The sequence below is a fragment of the Leuresthes tenuis genome, unplaced genomic scaffold, assembly GCF_036924035.1.
Source record: "Leuresthes tenuis unplaced genomic scaffold, fLeuTen1.0.hap1 SCAF_16, whole genome shotgun sequence".
Classification (NCBI taxonomy): Eukaryota; Metazoa; Chordata; class Actinopteri; order Atheriniformes; family Atherinopsidae; genus Leuresthes; species Leuresthes tenuis.
This window is the reverse complement of record NW_027325370.1, coordinates 5,948,036-5,965,382: the sequence shown is the minus strand read 5'-3', so window position 1 is coordinate 5,965,382 and position 17,347 is coordinate 5,948,036. Positions and strand designations below refer to the sequence as shown.

General features: G+C 38.2%; 1 protein-coding gene across 1 annotated transcript in view; it reads left to right on the top strand.

The window, feature by feature from the left end:
* cacna2d3a (calcium channel, voltage-dependent, alpha 2/delta subunit 3a) overlaps window positions 1-17,347 on the top strand; it is a 117,711-nt gene that overhangs the window by 14,094 nt on the left and 86,270 nt on the right. The window contains exon 3 of the mRNA XM_072367437.1: window positions 10,952-11,068. Within this exon, the coding sequence (XP_072223538.1) occupies window positions 10,952-11,068 (117 nt within the window). The remainder of the gene's footprint in view (window positions 1-10,951; window positions 11,069-17,347) is intronic.

The following is a 17,347-nucleotide window of genomic DNA, read 5'->3' as shown; positions in this document are numbered from 1 at the left end:
ACGATGGCTGGTCAGTATTTTTTGTTTTAATTACTTTTGTTTGGACAAAGTAAACAGTGTAATGGCATCTCTCTGTGCTCACATATTATTTTGGTTTCTGAGTCAACTGACATACAAAAAAGCAAATTATTGAATATGAACATTCATTTATACATAGTCTATAATAAAAGAGAATCTCAGACAGGTTCAGTTTCACAGAAGTAAAGGTGAGCTGGTGTTCACTATTAATCCGTTAGAAATAAATCCTAGTTCACAACCTTTTTTTGCCACATCACAGACAAATGTTGGAGGTCGCAGACAATTGGCTCAGATCTGATGCGAGTCAATCAGTGGTCTTCAGCTGCAATGTGCGAAATCTTCAAAGATGTAATTTCAAAAGGCTTGCAGACACGTACTGGTGTCTGACTGAATATCTAGCATCTTTAATTTCCTGGGGGAGTCAGCAGGGGAGGAGTTGGTGAGTGAGGAGCTGCAGCCAATGAGATACGAGAGACAGGAGGAAACCCAGAAAAGGTAAATAACAAATTCATAGAAAGCACGAAGGAGAGGATGGTTAATAAATTACAGTCTGCTCACAAAACAATATAATTTGCTTAAAGACTGGTGACAACACTCGTGCCTCTGTTGTTTCCAGCATGTGATATCATGACAGACTGCAAGTTTTGTTCCACAAGCAGGTAGGAAAAACTAACCGGAAGGTACTTGCTTCATGTGTAGTGTAACGCTGTGAGACAGTTGTCTGAATGACAACTAAAACCACTTGATTGGGATCAGGCAGATGAGTTTGTGGCTCAGTCTGGTGAAAAATATTGCTGCAGATCAACTGTGTATTGTAAACACATTAGGACCTGATGCAAGAAAAACACATTTTGTAGTGTGAACAGAACAGACCGACGGCGCTTAATTTCTTCCAGAATCCAGAGAAGTCACACACAAGGAAAGAGGAAAAAACTCGATTTATTCAGAGTCCCTGAATTCTTATTCTTATTTCTATTTTATATTCAAGGAACAAAAGTAAGGAGTTAAACTCCTGTTATGAGCACACAATTGAAAACAGGGTTAATTAGCACAGCTTACATGTGTAACTTGTAGTTTAGGAGTAACTTATACCAGATCCTGTGTTAGTCCGTATACCGTGGACTAACACATCCTTTCAAAGCAGTTAATTGTCTTCTGTAGTTTGTATATTTTAGACACAGTTCTTAAAATGAGCTAATCTATAAAAAATATAAAAAAAGCAAAAACCCTCAGAAATGTATTTGTTCCATTGTGAGAATGGCTTTTTGATGAGTGGAGACTTACATAAAAGTCTTGCTGCATTCAAGTTAAATCTCTTCTCTGACTTACAAGAAAATGCCCCCAAAATGATACAAAGATACACTGTTTTTTCTTCTTCAGTAAAGCCATGATTGTAGACTTGTGTTATTTTGGAGTTTCTGTGACCTTGAGTCTGTTAAAACAAGTTTAAGTCCTTGAGGGAAATTATTGATTTACGTGACAGATCCTTATTAAGTCCTGAAAGTGCTTTTTGGGTCCGAATTTTGATTATGGTGCCGTAGAAGCAAATTTCAAAGTCATCCTTTCAAAGCAATTAATTGTCTTCTGTAGCTTCCATGTTTTAGACACAGATCATAAAATGAGCTCATCTATTTTAAAAAAGAAAAAGTTTCTTAAATTGTGAGAGTGGCTTTTTTTGGTGACTGGAGTCCTAAATAAAAGGCTCACAACAGTCGAGTAAAATCTCTTGTCTGAGTTATGTCTAAGATACATGAAACTACTCTTTGCTTTAGCTTTTTTTAAAAATGCGCACTCGTGTATATGGGGAGTTATTTTGTCACTGGGAAACCACAACACTCCTGAAATAATGAACACATTTTACTCCGGTTTTAAATGAAATGATTTCCTGTCTCCATCAGCTGGTTCTGATTTAATTTTGTTGATGACACATTTGCAGCTGCCGTCACTGCTGACAACACACTTATGAAAGAAACCAGTGTGCTGCAGTGATGATAAAGTAAGACTTGCGTGATCGTTATTTAGCCGTTATTATCTGTCTAGACTTAACAGAGCCATAATCAATCAAAAGCAAAGAGGTTCCACAGTTTGAAATTTTGTGAAACCACAAGCTCAAGAATTCATTATCTTTCATTAGCTCCAGAGCTGTAGTGTGCTTTGTTCAACCAGTGCTTTTTATTAACCCCAGGTTTGTCTTTCAAGAAAGCAGAAAGAACTATTTGTTTGATTTCAGTGACATTTAAACCAAAGTGGCAGCTGTCAGTCATAGACCAACTGGTTTCCTGGTCTTGTTTAGTCCTTATCTGTGACCATGTGGGGAAAGTCAAGAGGCCATCAACTGGCCACAATGAAAGTGTTCCCATCTTGCTCCTCATGACACAGTCTATTTCCTATCCTGTTTTACAGACTGTGATTTAGTGGTCTGTCAAGCTGTGTGTCTATGCATGTGTTCTCACAGTCCTCCCAATTCATCCACGGTCTATTGATCAAACTTTGAGACATAATGATTCATTCTTTATTCACCTATATTGATGGATTGCATTATAATGAATGAGTCAGCAACAAGGTGTGGTCAGTGATGTAAGAGGAATCTTTGATTACTGACTCTTTAAAGGATGTCTTGTTCTTCTGTATGTCTGATTAGTTTCAAGCATGAAATCAGGGTTCAGGCAGCCGCTCTTCTACCCTGATTTCTACACACAGACATTCTCTGTAGTGACCCAGTGACACTATGGCAGGAAACTGAATTAACTTAAACCACGTGACACCCTGGGGTCCTACCTTTCTCTTTTTCTCCCCTCACCTCAAGTCTATTTGTCTTTCCACCCCCTGTCTCTTCCTTCTGCTTGAACCGTGTTCGCTGTAATTACAAACATGGCTTTAGGGAGTCTGTGCCCCTTTACATTTAATTGGTGAAGCTGCAAACATTGACTCTCCTTAACATGTTTTGGGAGAACGCTCGTTTTCTAAGGATACAATTTGCATTAAAGAGCACATACAAGCAACTGGAAGCAGACTTTTTTGCACAGAGAAAAATAATTTTCAGCCATGAATTCCTCTCCTGAGATTTATAGTATTTATCAAAGAGAAAGGGGGGTGCCTGCATTTTGTATCTTATTTATTATTGATGATATAACACAGCAATGAGGCTGGTAAACCAGAGTATATTCCAAAAAATGTTAAATTAATGTATTTTCTACCTTTGATGACCACTCAACGTGTTTTACATTACAAACTATATTCACCTATTCATGCATGAATTCATTAAATAGTTTTTAGCATATGCAGTTCTTTTTCCTCTCACATACACACACCACACACATACACTCTCACTGAGAGCAGCAAGGTGTTCATTGTATTCAACATGTGGACAAGTGAAGTCGGGGATCAAACCACCGACCCTCTGACTGTCGGACAACCGCTCTGGTTCCTGAGCCTCAGCTGCCTCAAAAACCTTGCAAATGTTTTATGAGGAACAAAATATGTTTGTTGGAGGTCAACAAAACTGTACACAGTATGTGGATGTTGTAGCCTGTCTAGGTGGCACTTATTTAAAGTAAAATTAGAGCCTCCTATACAAGTTTATAACGTATTTGTCAGTAAAATATTAAGATAACAAGATAACATTATGAAGTTCAGCATACCTTGCAAAACAGGATTTCAGAACATATAAATGATAGATTCTAGTATTTTATATTGACTTTGATGGAGGATATTCTTTGTTGTTTGAGAACAACAAAGAAAAAGAAAAACCCTGTAGAAAAGTAGCATTTGAAGGAAAGTTAACAGAGCTCTTATGGTTCCTTCCTGCCTACTTGCTTTTTTTTTTTTTTACCTCTTTGCCTTTTGAGCATCGATATGGTTGTATCAAATTGTTATTTTTTTAACCCAACTTTCTGGGAGTTTGGAAAATAGATGGATTTGTGTTGTTTTTTGGTTTTCCATGAAGCACATGAACACGCGCCTCTCTGAGGCTTTTTATTCATCAAACTAAACTCATCCACCTGGAGTCAGAAAAACATGCTTCTTTTTGTGAATGAAAACCAAATAACAGATATTGAATGGGAAATTATAGTTTCGACCGAAGATCCAGTGTATGATGCGTGTCTTATTGGCCCCAGATTACATATTCTGCCTCTCCCTTTCTTATGTAAATGGGGAAATTTAATTTGTTAAACCAGAGACATGAAACATCTCTGGAGAAAAAAATAAAATAAAATCAATAATCCTGTTTTTTTTCTGCTGTAATTCATAATTAGGTTATATGTTATTTTTTTTAATTAGAAGCTATTATTAGTCTTTATGCACTTGACAGAATTCTGTATTTAATGAAACACAGATGTTTTGTTAATGTATTTTTGCTTGTACATGACTATTTGAACATGAATATTGATTTCTGTGCATGTCTATATGTGTCGAGAACAGAAAGAGAATAGGAAAGATTCTAACAGCTGTGAGACAGAGTGAAGTGGCCAAGGTAAGGGTGGCTCTGCTGGTGTGTTAAATGAGCTGGGATTTAGAGGGCTGGGGCTCAGAAATGGTTTTCCTCTGCATTAATTCCTTTATTATTGAACTTTCACATGCAGCATTATGTCGTGCAAAAGCCACAGTTATATAGAATGACCGACAAGCATTAAACAGTAGTTGTACACATACTCTATACTTGCTCTGCTAACTACAGGAAAAATATTTGGTATGATATGTATGATGATGTGTAAATATTTTTGATCTCCTGTATACTAATTCTGTTAATAACTGATCTTTGCATATGCCAGCAGCCTCCTTTGTCACATAGCCAGAACACAGAGAGTAGGAGCAAGATCACCAGCATCAGTCCAGTCATGTGATATGGCACAGCAAACAGATGAGAGCAAATGAAAGGATGGGGACTGGGGACAGCCTCACCTGAACGTATAACACATGTCACCACTGCCCGGGCCTCATTTCTCCACTAATTTCAGAGGATATATGAGATAGTGTAATATCAAATTTATTGGAAGAGAATTACATTTGTTGTGGTTGAGGTTTAGGTCCAGTGCAGTAATCTATTTTGACTTTGAGAATCTCTAGCAAGCTTCAACGTATGATCATGTACTACACTCAACAGTGAACTCTGATGTCAAGTCTTGTTGCCTTTTCAACATTTAGAGGTTCAGAACTAACTGGAGAAACACAAATGGAGCCAAATAAAACCTTCTAGTTTAATATAATTTGGAATTTGTTGCTGTTGGAGATTGCCTGAAGTTTCATTCAGTGATTAGTAAAAGCTTTGTCTTCTATTGTTATGTTCTCCATAGACCTGCTGCATCTGCATCCCTCTGCTGGCAGTGGCAGTGAAATTTAAATAAATTAAACCATAACTGGATCACAGCCATATTGGAGACGTGCAGTGGTATGCTTTGGATTATGAGATTTCTTGTTTATTTTTTTTTTCGTCTTCCTATTACTACAGTTGAAGCTGATTAATCAGTTTTAAACCTTTTAACCAGTTTATTAATAAGCAAACAACTCCTGTCATTTGTTTTCTTTTTTAAGCATTCCAATTGTTTGTTTTACAGTTATCCACAAAATTTTTTCTGCCTTGGTTTTCCAGGTTGTTGACTTGTTCATACCCAGCTAGCAAAACAAAGACAAATTTGGCAAGACATACATCCATCCATCCATCTTCTATACCGTCAATCCGTTAATCGGGTAGCGGGTGGGCTGGAGCCTATCCCAGCAGTCAAGACATACATCCTTTGAGCCTAATTATCCTCTTCATTTGCGTGGTTACCTGTTTACTTCTTATTGATTTACAAATCAATCTCAGTTTAAATTGCAATAAGAACTCTCATCTTTAAGTCAAATCTGAGCCACTGTAAGCTCTTTTTTGAGTCAACTTGTTTGATTTTATCTTGAAAAGTGTAATTTGGGTAGCTTGTGTCAAAAGAGTAATAATTGGTAATAATTATTTTTTTAAGATTAAGATCAGATTTATTGTTATGTAGATGCAGGGAAATGCACAAAATTTCTCCTCTGCATTCAACCCATCCAGGTTGGCACCTGTTGAACACAACAGTTCAAGGTTCCTTGAGCAAGGCACCCCAGCTGTGGCTAGGAGGTGGACTGGTACCCCTCCAGCTGTCCAGAGTTACTGAGTTTGAGTGGGAGTCAAACCACCAACCTTCAGATTATGGGACAACCCACTGTAACCACTGAGCCACGACCACATGTGGCTTTTCCACATTGATGTAAACCTAATAAAATCAAGGATGACTTTGCGCTTTAATGGGAAATCTAGAAAACAAAAATAGCTTTGCAAACAATTACTGTGATTTTTCAGTCCACTCAGCATAAAATGCTGCTTTAAAGCTCATCTACCTGTACTTTGTTGTAGAAAAAATGGTGATAGATATGTCAAAATCATTAACTTAGTAACCACAAGAGGTAGGTTCTTATGTCTTCTTTGAATCAGTCCTTTAGGTACACAATTGGCAGCAAAATATCTATGGAGCTAACCTGGAAAGTACAATGCTGAAACAAACAAGAATGATGGATGAATATAGGGCAGAGTGAAACAAAAAAACACATCTTTTTTGGTAACTGAACTATACAGGCTGTAAAGGGTCAAGGTTCTTCTGGGATGTTGTGAATGGAGCAGTTTAAGCATAAATGTATGATAAGCTTAATGCTGTAGTGCACATGCACAGGAACATAATGTTTAGTGGGATGGTAGCAAATATCAAGACTTACCCATAGCCCACAAGGAAGTTTTGCATGGCTTAGGAAATTGCAGCCTCAGCTCGAAGGTGAAGCTGCATAGGTGAAGACCTCAAGTTTAAAAAAAAAAGCAAAATACAGTCAATCAGGTGGGTTGCTAGACAGAATGTTCTACTGGGACACAGGCCCCCATTACTCACATCACACGTTTTATCGTAAAGACTTGCTACATTTATGAAATGTGCTATGCAATATATTTTAGCTTCTCTTGCTAAACCCGATATTACTGCTACTGCCAAACAACTGCTGCTGAAACTGAACCACCAACTGGTTCGTTGAACAAGTCTGTACAGAAGGGAACAAGACATCTCACTTCAGCTTGTATTTTAATGAAAGTGCATTGTTTGAAATGACACATTAGTGAAAGATAACTGCACTGTCCCATTACTATTATTTTTACACTATCCCTGTTACCACTGCTGGTAAAATATGGGTTCAACTCAAAACACTTTTGCTTTTTAACTAAATGTTGCCAATTTAGCATAGACTTCTGTGGACTGTTTAAATGTCTTTCAGAAGTCTTTTCAACCAAAAAATGCTCAGTGGATAGCCCAGCTGTCAATGAAAATGGAAAGACAAGGTTCTTGGTATATGTTAGGCCATAACATGCAATTTTCATCAGAAGATAAGCATAGAGTCTAATAGACCTGAACGTGTTCTTCAGACTAGCTTTATTAAATCTAAAAATAAGTCCTTGTTGGACTCTGATGTGTTTTAAGTCAACTGGTACTATTATAAGCAGAAACCCTTAGGCCATAGTGACATCTCTCTGTATGTCAATGGAACACATAAGCACGACAGATACTTGTCATCACAGAAGCCTGAATTTCATTTTTCAGTTGTCTTCTCATTCACTGAACTGCTGAAATGCTTCTATCGCTAAAGCTCAAAGTGGATTCTTTGCTCATTTCCTAGAAAATGGCGGCCCTGGATGTATGTCAGTTGGCTCTCCTGTGATGATGATGTGATATGAGCAGGATAGCTTTAGGCTAATTGGGCCTGGTCTGCTCTGGTCAGCCTGACTGAACATAGCTCTGCTGACAGCTTGTGGTCAGCTGTACCCTGTTAGTTTCTCAACGACCACACAAACATGATCACAAACGCTTCCAGTCAGGCCATGGGACTCTTTATCCTGTCCTCATGTCTGTGAAATACTAGTTGTAGGCCAGTCTCATGTACAAAAATTTAACTGAGCTGTAAACAAATGTTTATTGATTTCAGTGAAAAATAAATGAAAGGCACGCATTTAAAAAAATGATCATTAAAGGGTGTCTTTGTGTCTATAAAATGAGTCTGTTCCTATTGAAAATTAGCAAAAGAAGTAAGTGTAGTAGAGAGCACGAGAGATGAAGGTGGAAAGCAGGACGTCCACAAAACAGGCAGAAGAAGACGGTCTGGGGAGACAGTAAAGGAAAAATGCACAAAGAAAATTGGCAAAGAAACCTGTCAAGCCAGTTCAGACTTGAGCTGCAGCTAAACTGTCAGTTTTAAGAGCCCACCACAGTCAGCCAGGAAGCAGGATTGGTTTAAAACCTGAATTTGCTATCCCTCTGTCACATAGCAGTTGTCAGTCAGCCAGTGGGATTAACATTCCGATTTTCATACCGTTACGGTCGCCATGATCTGGCATCTGAGTCATCAGCCAGTCAGTTTGATTGGCCACACACCATGTTATCTGAGGCTGCAATTAATTTGCAGAGCTGTTTGATAGAGGGTTTTAATTTGTGTGAGAAAGTCTAAAACTTGTGATTGCTCTAGTTGTTATGCCTGATAGCAATATCATTTCCTGTCTTTCTTTATTTCTTTATTATGCAAGCTTTACTTTATGCCAGATATTTGAGTCTTTTGAAGAGATTTGTGATACTGGTAATTGTTTGGCTGTGTCATGAAAATCAACTGGGCCGTCTAAAAAGCATTTTAAAGACACCTTGTAAAGCTTTTAGCTGTGAAGAGTTTTGATGTTGTGACATGGAGATAAAGATGAAACCGTACCTGACTTCTTACAGTATCTTACTTTGCTGTCCTGAACCGCCACCAGTCAAAATAAGACTTATTCTGAGCAGGTGGTTCACCTGCCAGCTACCATTAAAGGGGAAGTTGGACACTTGTCTCTCCAAAAAGTACCAAAATACAAACTTCCATACCATAGTGCTTCATTTCAAATTTATTTAATTTCTTACATGGACCTTCATTACACCTTCACAGGGGTATTGTACCTTCAGGCCTTGTGCCTTGCACTCTTGATACCTCGTTGCTTTAAATGATGAATGAGATAATCAGTAGATCTGAACTTAATCTATTACCTTGTGCAGGGAAAGCTCTATGTCAATTGAAAATTATTCAACAAAATGAAAATGTTGTGGTTTCATCATGATCCCTCTATATATTCCTCCTGCAATACTGTAGATGGAAATTTCACCCACCCTCTCACCTCCCTCTGTATTCTTTCTGTTCATATTTTTCCACTTCCCACCTTTACTTTTAACCCGCAGCATGTCTTGTCTTCTCCTTATTGCTGTTACTACCTGTTGTTCCATTTGTTGCAACCACTCAGTCTTTACTCTCCCTATCACATCTTCTTCCCTCTTGCTTAATATCTTTTCTATCACTGTTACGTGATTTTCTCTAACAAATCTGTTCATCTGTTTGGCTGAACCTTTCTACTTGTCTGACAAGTAATGCAGGTATGACCTGTCATACAAAAAAAATGAACAAGAAACAAGAGTTTTGAGTTACACTGACTTTTCCCAAGTGTTGCTCACTGAAATCAAAGAACATTTCATCTCAGTTCCTCTTCTCTCACTAGTTACATTCAGCTACAGTGAAGGAATTCACCCTTATCAAAACTTTGGGTGTGAAGCAAAGGCTCCTCTCTGTTTTGGGATGTCCTGCAGTTTTTCAGATGATTGCCTAAATCCAATAGCTGTCGCCTGAGTGTGTGATGCCTTTCCTGTTCCTCTCCTCCTACTGTGAGCTCCCTTCCCCTCATCCTGCTCCTCGTGTGTGTTGCTGTTCAGGAGTAGCTAAGAGCACACATCTAACTAGGCTGGCATAACATTAGTGAGGGCATGCTATTTGATATGACGGTAATCTTCTGTTAAATCCCCCAAGAGTGAAACAGCCCTCTGCAGCTCTGTACAGATTTGAAAAATGGTTTTCTTTTCCTAGTTCTTTTTTCTCTACATTTACCCCCTCACTTAGATCAGCTGTGTGTGTGTGTGGCATGTATGGGTGTGGAATTAGCAAGACTTAATGTCGCTGTTCCCGGTTAAGGCACTGGCTTAGCTGAGCACCCCAGTATAGGTTTATGGCAGAATAATGTGATTTTGTGTAGTGCTGATACTGAGGCCAGTCATGTGTCTTCAGTGCCTATTGTATGGTTGATAAAACTTGTAGCTGGCTGATAATTCTTAATTGAGCTGATTGGTTTTGCTCATATATGCAGATTAGTTTGTAGGACTCCTGCTAAGTTATATTCTATGTCGGAATAATTGATATTGTAATCCTAACACTCTGGTACTCACTACATAATCCGCCCTATGTAAACTGGTAAAACAGTGGTGTTGGTTTATTCAGTGCTGCTCTAGCCTCCTCTGTGAATACACTGATCAGCCACAATGCTAAAACTATTGATAGATAAAGTGAGCAACACCAGCATTGCTCATGTTGTTCCATTGAAAAGTTCTGCTGGAAAAGCCCACATCCTAGCATCCACATGAATATTATATTAACATTTAACGATTTATTCAGACCAGTTACACATGGTAACAGCACTCCCCTACTGTTGAAGCACAGTATCCCACAGCAAGACTGTGGTGGGCTCTGCAAAAGTTTCACTGGAAGGGCTAAAAGAACGGGACAAATAGTCTGAAGTGTTCCAGATTGCCTAAATATCAATCTATTTAAATAGTGATAGTGTGTGCTTCAAAGACATTAAACTTCAATTTCAGGCACACAGAATGTGGGATTATGTGAGTGACACCACTATAGAAAGAATACTGAAGATGACTTCACACTGAGGCATGTGTGTGTGTGTGTGTGTGTGCAGCATACTAATTGCAGCATATTATTTTTTTCAGAACATGCCATCATTTTAGTGGAATGAAAATATGTAATTTGTGTGGGAGTAATGTTGCAGCAATTGTAACCTTATAACGCAAATGTATCTGTCTTTCAGAAATACAAGGAGTTCGAGCGGGCGGTGCGGGTGGAGGAGATTGATGGGCTGCGGCTGGTAAAGAGGCTAGCAGAAAACATGGAAGAGATGTTTCACAAGAAAGCCCAGGCTATGAAGGTATGGAATCTGCATCCATTACACTTAATCTGAACACGTTTAGGAAGAAAAACAAAACAGCTCCAAAGTACAAAGAAATAAACATGATTTTATGATTTGAATCCATGAAATTATAGCTTATTTTCTGCTGTTCATGTTAATTTACTCCCAGAAGGGCATGAAATTATGAATATAAGGCAGTGTCCTGATCAATTTGTAAAGTGTCTATTTCAGTCCACTCTGCTAACTCTACTTAACATGTAAAAGAAACAGACATTTTCACAGTGAAAACAGATGCATTTTGAATCGGGTGTATGTATGTGGGCGGGAAAATGTGTGGAGGAGCAGGGTAAGGTGACAGACTCAGAGAGTCTGTGATCTGTAGGAGTCTATACCTCTTCACTGAGCTTCCAACTAAAAGCAAAGCAGGAGATACCGTTCAACAAAAAGTGACATGAATGGGGCTTTTGTGTTTGCTCAATACTGCTTGCATGCCAAGGTATTTCAAAGGGTTTCTTTTCATCTTTAAAATGCAAGGAGACAGGATAGACTGTAGAAAGAGTAGTCTGTGGTGGACATTTGCTAAACTGCTTAATAACATGTAAGCACTTAATACTTACATATCACAACATTTATTTCCTGAATAGAAACAAATGATAATGTTGGATTTAATCGAGGGAGCAGATTTTGGAATATTTGCTTTCTCATAAGTTCTTGTTCAGGTTTGTTAAAGGAAATATATTGACTGATCTGTGCATGTATAATTAGGGTATGCATACTTGCATTTTTTAGAAAAATTGTTTAATTTCATTATTGTTTCATGGCAGTGTTCAGTCTAAAGTTTTTCATATCTGTTTAAATTTCCAAAATTCATGAAATTTTACAATCATTATTCTAAAGACCATTCTCAGAATGAGTATGAAGTTTCCACTAAAGCAGAAGCACTTACTTGCACACTTTTCCGTTTTAGGCTGTAAATCTGATGGGTTTCATGGTCTAAAACCAACTGTGGGATATTATTAATAGAAGAACATTTTATATGTAAATGTCACAACATTTATTTCCAGTTTTCTTTCTCATTTCCGATCAAAGCTTCACTAATAACCGTTTTTCTTAAAGCTACGCAACTGTTTAGTCCCAATATATTGAATTATTTTTGCATTGTGAGTGTGCAGTTGCTCTAACAATCACTTACATTGCTGTTAGTTCTTTTGTTGCTTCATTTTGATTTAATTTCACGTAAAGTTTAAGTGATCTCTGACCACCAACATTCATCACTTTTCTTTTTTTCCTCAGAGACGATTGCTCTTCACTATTACTCTTGGTTTTAAAAATGAGATGAGCAGTTGTTAACTCAATTTTAGTACATTCAGCAAACTGCTAATGTTCTTTGGTTTGTTTGATGTAGAAAACAATTACTTGAAACAGAAACAGAGTAACAACTTTACTATGATTACATTATATGTCCATCAGCATGTTGTTTTCAAGGAATTAAAAGCTATTCGCTGCATTATTCAGGCTTATATAACTTGAGGCCAGCTGAAACATGTTGGTCACTGCTTTTTCAATGGAAGGTTCTTACATTGGTCAAATCCAGGATGTGTTTTTTATATATATGAATAGAGGTGCAACATAGTTTTATCTACACCTTTTAATGGATTACTGTGATTAATTCACCTCTGTTTGCGTCTTTTTTTAACTACACTTTCTAACTACAAGTAAACTTGGAGAATCCATCCATCCCTTGGCTACTCTGCATGTCTGTGGATTTACATGTGCGTGTAAGTTTGTCAGTTTTTTAACAGGTGTCCACAGCGCTCTGCCTCTCTGGTTGCAGCTCTATAGCTTCGGGTGATAGATCCTATCAGGACAACATGGCGCTGTTAACAGAAATTGGATTTCTCTCTGAGAGTCTGGTCTGAGGATACAAACTGAAAGGAAGTGGGGGGAAGACAGGGACACAGACAGTGACAAACCATTTCTGTGCTTAAGCTATGTGTTCTTTTTCTTATATATGACACCTTCTTACAATCTCTCGGGATATGTTGTCATGTTGGCTTGTCCACATGCACAATAATCTTCACTAAGCACATAGAAAAGATTTCAGCCTACTGTGAGTCATTTGGCATTTCACAAATAGAACTCTTGCACTTAAAAAAGTAATTGTTGCAATGTTCTGATGCAAAATCATTATCATTCTATGATGATCAGTCTTTTTTATAATAGTGAAAATTGCTATTGTAATTTAACCAGTATAACATGTTTTCCAAAGCAGGCTTTTATATTTCAGGGAGTGTTGTCTTGACAGCTTTATGTAACTGTCTAAGTAACCTGCTTTATTTTTACGAGATGTATTGCCTTTTGTAACATGCAGTCATTGTCTGTGGGCCATTTTGTTGAGAATACGTTAAATCCCTGGAAATGGGAGAATTCAGTTAGCTAATGGCCTCTCTGAAGCTCTTGCCCGGATGCTGGTTGCCTGATAATTGTACATCTCAGAGAGTTTTGTGCACTTGTGTGAGTCCATGTGAGTCTGTGTATGGAGTAAAAGTTATGGGGTTGATGTGAAGAGGAGAGGGAATTCTGGTCACCAGGGTGACACACTTGAGCTGTCACAAAGACAGACAAAATGCTAGAGGAAAGAAATTTGAAGAGTGTGTAGATGATGGAAAAAATTTTCATGTTTATATCCATGGAGAATGTAACCCTTATCCTCTGCTATCAGGGTTCCACTTCAGCTCCACTTTTCGCAATTTCAGTATCAACTGTTAGCCTTGTGATGAATTGTTGGTTGTGAACATGTAATGGATGGATGAGCGGTTTTTTCCTTCTTCCCTTGCATCTTGTTCCAGTTTCTCTCTGCTCTTTAGATTGCACATCTGTCTTGCCTGGCGTGCATTCCTTAGCTTTTTGCAGGTATCCTTCTCTCCTTTGTCTCTCTTTTTCCTTTCTACAACACCTTTGCTCATCTCTCTGCTTCTTGCTAAAGTATATGTAGTGCTCCAGTGATTCATTTTCTGTACAGGCCCTCTCCCCTGCCTGTCATCATGGTTTTATCTCCTTGTCTCCGCGTCGATCCCCTCTTTATCGCTCACCGCCACCTGCTGTGAGACAGCAGCCTCTGGTGCTGTAAAAGAATGCACCTGTAAATGTGTGTTTTTACTTGTGGATGTGGCTGGTATTTAAAAGGCCTTAAGACAGAATGTTTAGGATTTTTGTGCAATAAATAATTGGAGATGGAGTTTGACTCAATATACAGACCCCTTTTCAAAGCAGAAACTTTGAAACACTGATGTGTTACAGTAGGAAAACCACATGAAGATTTTAAAAGACTAATAATGGTAACTCAGTTTCATTCATTTTTTCAATGATTCATGACAGGGCTGCACAGTGGTGTGGTGGTTAGCACCATTGCCTTACAGCAAGATAGTTCTAGGTTCAACTCCCACTGGGGGCCTTTCTGTGTGGAGTTTGCATGTTCTCCCTGTGTATGTGTGGGTTCTCTCTGGGTACTCCAGCTTCCTCCTGCCCAAAACATGCATGTTAGGTTAATTGTTTCTCTAAATTTTTTTCTAGGAGTGAGCGTGCGTGGTTGTTTGTCTCATTTGTCTCTGTGTGGCCCTGCGATGGACTGGCAACCTGTCCAGGATGTATCCTGCCTCTCATCCAATGACCTCTAGGATCGACTCCAGGCCCCCCGCGACCCGACAGTTGGATTAAGCGGGTATAGAAAATGGATGGATGAAATTTATGACAGTGAACAAGCATTCATAGTAGTGATACTTACTCAGCAATGTAGCCGACATTGAACCGCATGCTTTTGTTGTTCATGTTCATATCATATAAAAAAGGTCTAGTGAGACTTGATGCATTTTTTTTTAATGCGGTGTTTACCTTAACTTAATTTGTTTTTCGAGAGGCAGAGAAAGTGACAGAATTAGTGTATATGTGAGTAATTGCATTTGGAAAGAGTACTTGGTTGTGTTCATGTCTCAGTTCTCCCTCTCTTGTCAGCTCTTGATAATTGTGGCAAGTCTTCCCTTTTAGTCTGACAGAAAATTAAACTTTGAGGAGGAACAGTTGTTTATTGGAGTTGCTTCAGTCAATTTCATTGCAACTCCACCATTAAAGAAGGAATAAAAAGAAGAATCAAATAGTGTTTAAAGTAAATAATGTTTAAAGGAAAGAGTTGCTCGCAAAGGATGTAAAGCTTATCTTTGTGTGGAGCGTTTGTATATATGCCTTAAATCCATGAAACTTTGTATGTATTCAAATGTTTATTTTTCTAGGCTGAGCAGGGCTGAGCTCAACCATTGTTACTCGTTAATTACTATTACCCCGGTACCTTGATCACTGCCTTAGTCAGTGGGGTATTGTTATGGGCTTGATGATAACAGCCCTTCTTTTCTCCTCCTTCCATTGGCCCTGAAAAAGGCTGGTGTGCTGGCTGAAAATGGTGGCAACAGCGGATGGTTAAAGAAAAGCGTTGTTATCAAAGTTGAAAGGCGTGGAGCTATTGTAATGGCCTCTTTGAAGTCAAGCATGACTGTGTTTCATGTGACAAATGCACTTCAAAGCAGAGTGGATGTCTTGCTGCTCGGGCTGTTTGTCCTGTAATGGCATTCAGTCTCTGCTCTGTACCTGCTGATATCATTTTACCTGTGGCAGCTCTGTAGTCATCAATGTGATTACCAGTTTTAGAGTAGAGGGAAAGTCTACATAGGTGCACCGCATGTTGCTGACATGCACTGTGAATTTCAATCCCAAATTTAGCATTTCAACACTGTACTGCAATTTATTCCAACAGTAAATATGCATATTCTCATATCAGCTAAGAATTGCTAATTTATTTATTATTTTTTCAGTGTTATTTTTTATTTCTTATCAAGTAATTCTTAGTGTTGTTATCAAATTCATGCAATCGGCTATTTATTTTTATAAAAATCTGACAGAGGACAAACCGTAAGCATAAGAAACATAAGAAACCATAAGCAAACATCCATCCATAGATCCATTTTCTATACCCGCGTAATCCATCGGTCGGGTTGCGGGGGGCTGGAGCCTATCCCAGTGGTCATTGGGCGAGAGTCGGGGCATAAGCAAACAGTAAAACCCCAATTGTCCATATTGCAATAAACATGTCACAGTTTATAGAATTTTAGGTGTATTTTGGATTAATTTGGTAAATAAAATGATTTAAAAACCATGATATAATCTATTGGACTAAGGTCAATGTCACAAGCCACATGATAGCCTAATTTACTCTCAAGTGTAACTCAAGTGTTACTGAAACTGAACTGAAAAATCAAACAAAGAAGATAATATGCATTTATTTGCATTCAAGATCATTGCTGCAAATGTTTCAGTAGGAGGCCAGTAAGCCATTTCAGAAGAGACTGCAACAAAGGGATGAAGATGAAAGAGCACCATCAAAATCAAGTAGAAAATATGATGAACATTAAATTTGTATTAGTTTGTTTTATTTATTTATTGAAAGAAAGTTTATGTGTGTTCTTTGCACTTAGGCAATTTCATATTTTTATCTGATATGATTTAGTTTTTTTAATTTTTAAACTGTAAATAAGAATAGATGTTTCTGTCTTTCACAAAGACAATCTGATTGGGTGAGGTGGCTGTTACTGCCCAGAAGGCCAGTCTGGATCTCTGAACAGCACAAAACTGCTGTTCAGATGACCTTGGCAAGGTTCTGTAGACCTCACAGATAACTTTAGGCTAATTCATGCAATGATCTAAGTCGCCAGTGAAATGGTGGCAAGATAGACAATAAATTATCTCAGTGACATGTCTTATAAATGTGATGTTAGTGTCTGGATCAACACAACATGTAACAAATTGCAGTTTAAGCTAAGAAAAACTGATTTTGACAGAAAATTTGATAAGAATAAGGATGAAGAACATAAAACCAAGGTTCTTTACATCAAGTACAGTACTGAGACCGTGATGATTTTTTTTGGCAAGTGGAGTTCTCTGCAAAAAACAAATTTTGACATCACTGAAGCAGCTTGTTCATGAAACAGTCATTCTCTGGTTTGTAATGGGTAACATTACGTTTCTTAGATATAGACTCAAGAGGATGAATATGTAGAGGGAGCAGAAATGTGCCCAGTATGGATCCCAGGGATACACCGCAGGTCAAAAGGGCTGATTGAGAAAAGTCATCAACAATGCAAATGAAAACGCATCTGTCAGTCAGATGGGAGTCAAACCAATCTGGAGCAGTGCCTTGGATGAAGATATACCACCCAAGACATCAAATCAGAGTCCACAATAAGTAAAATA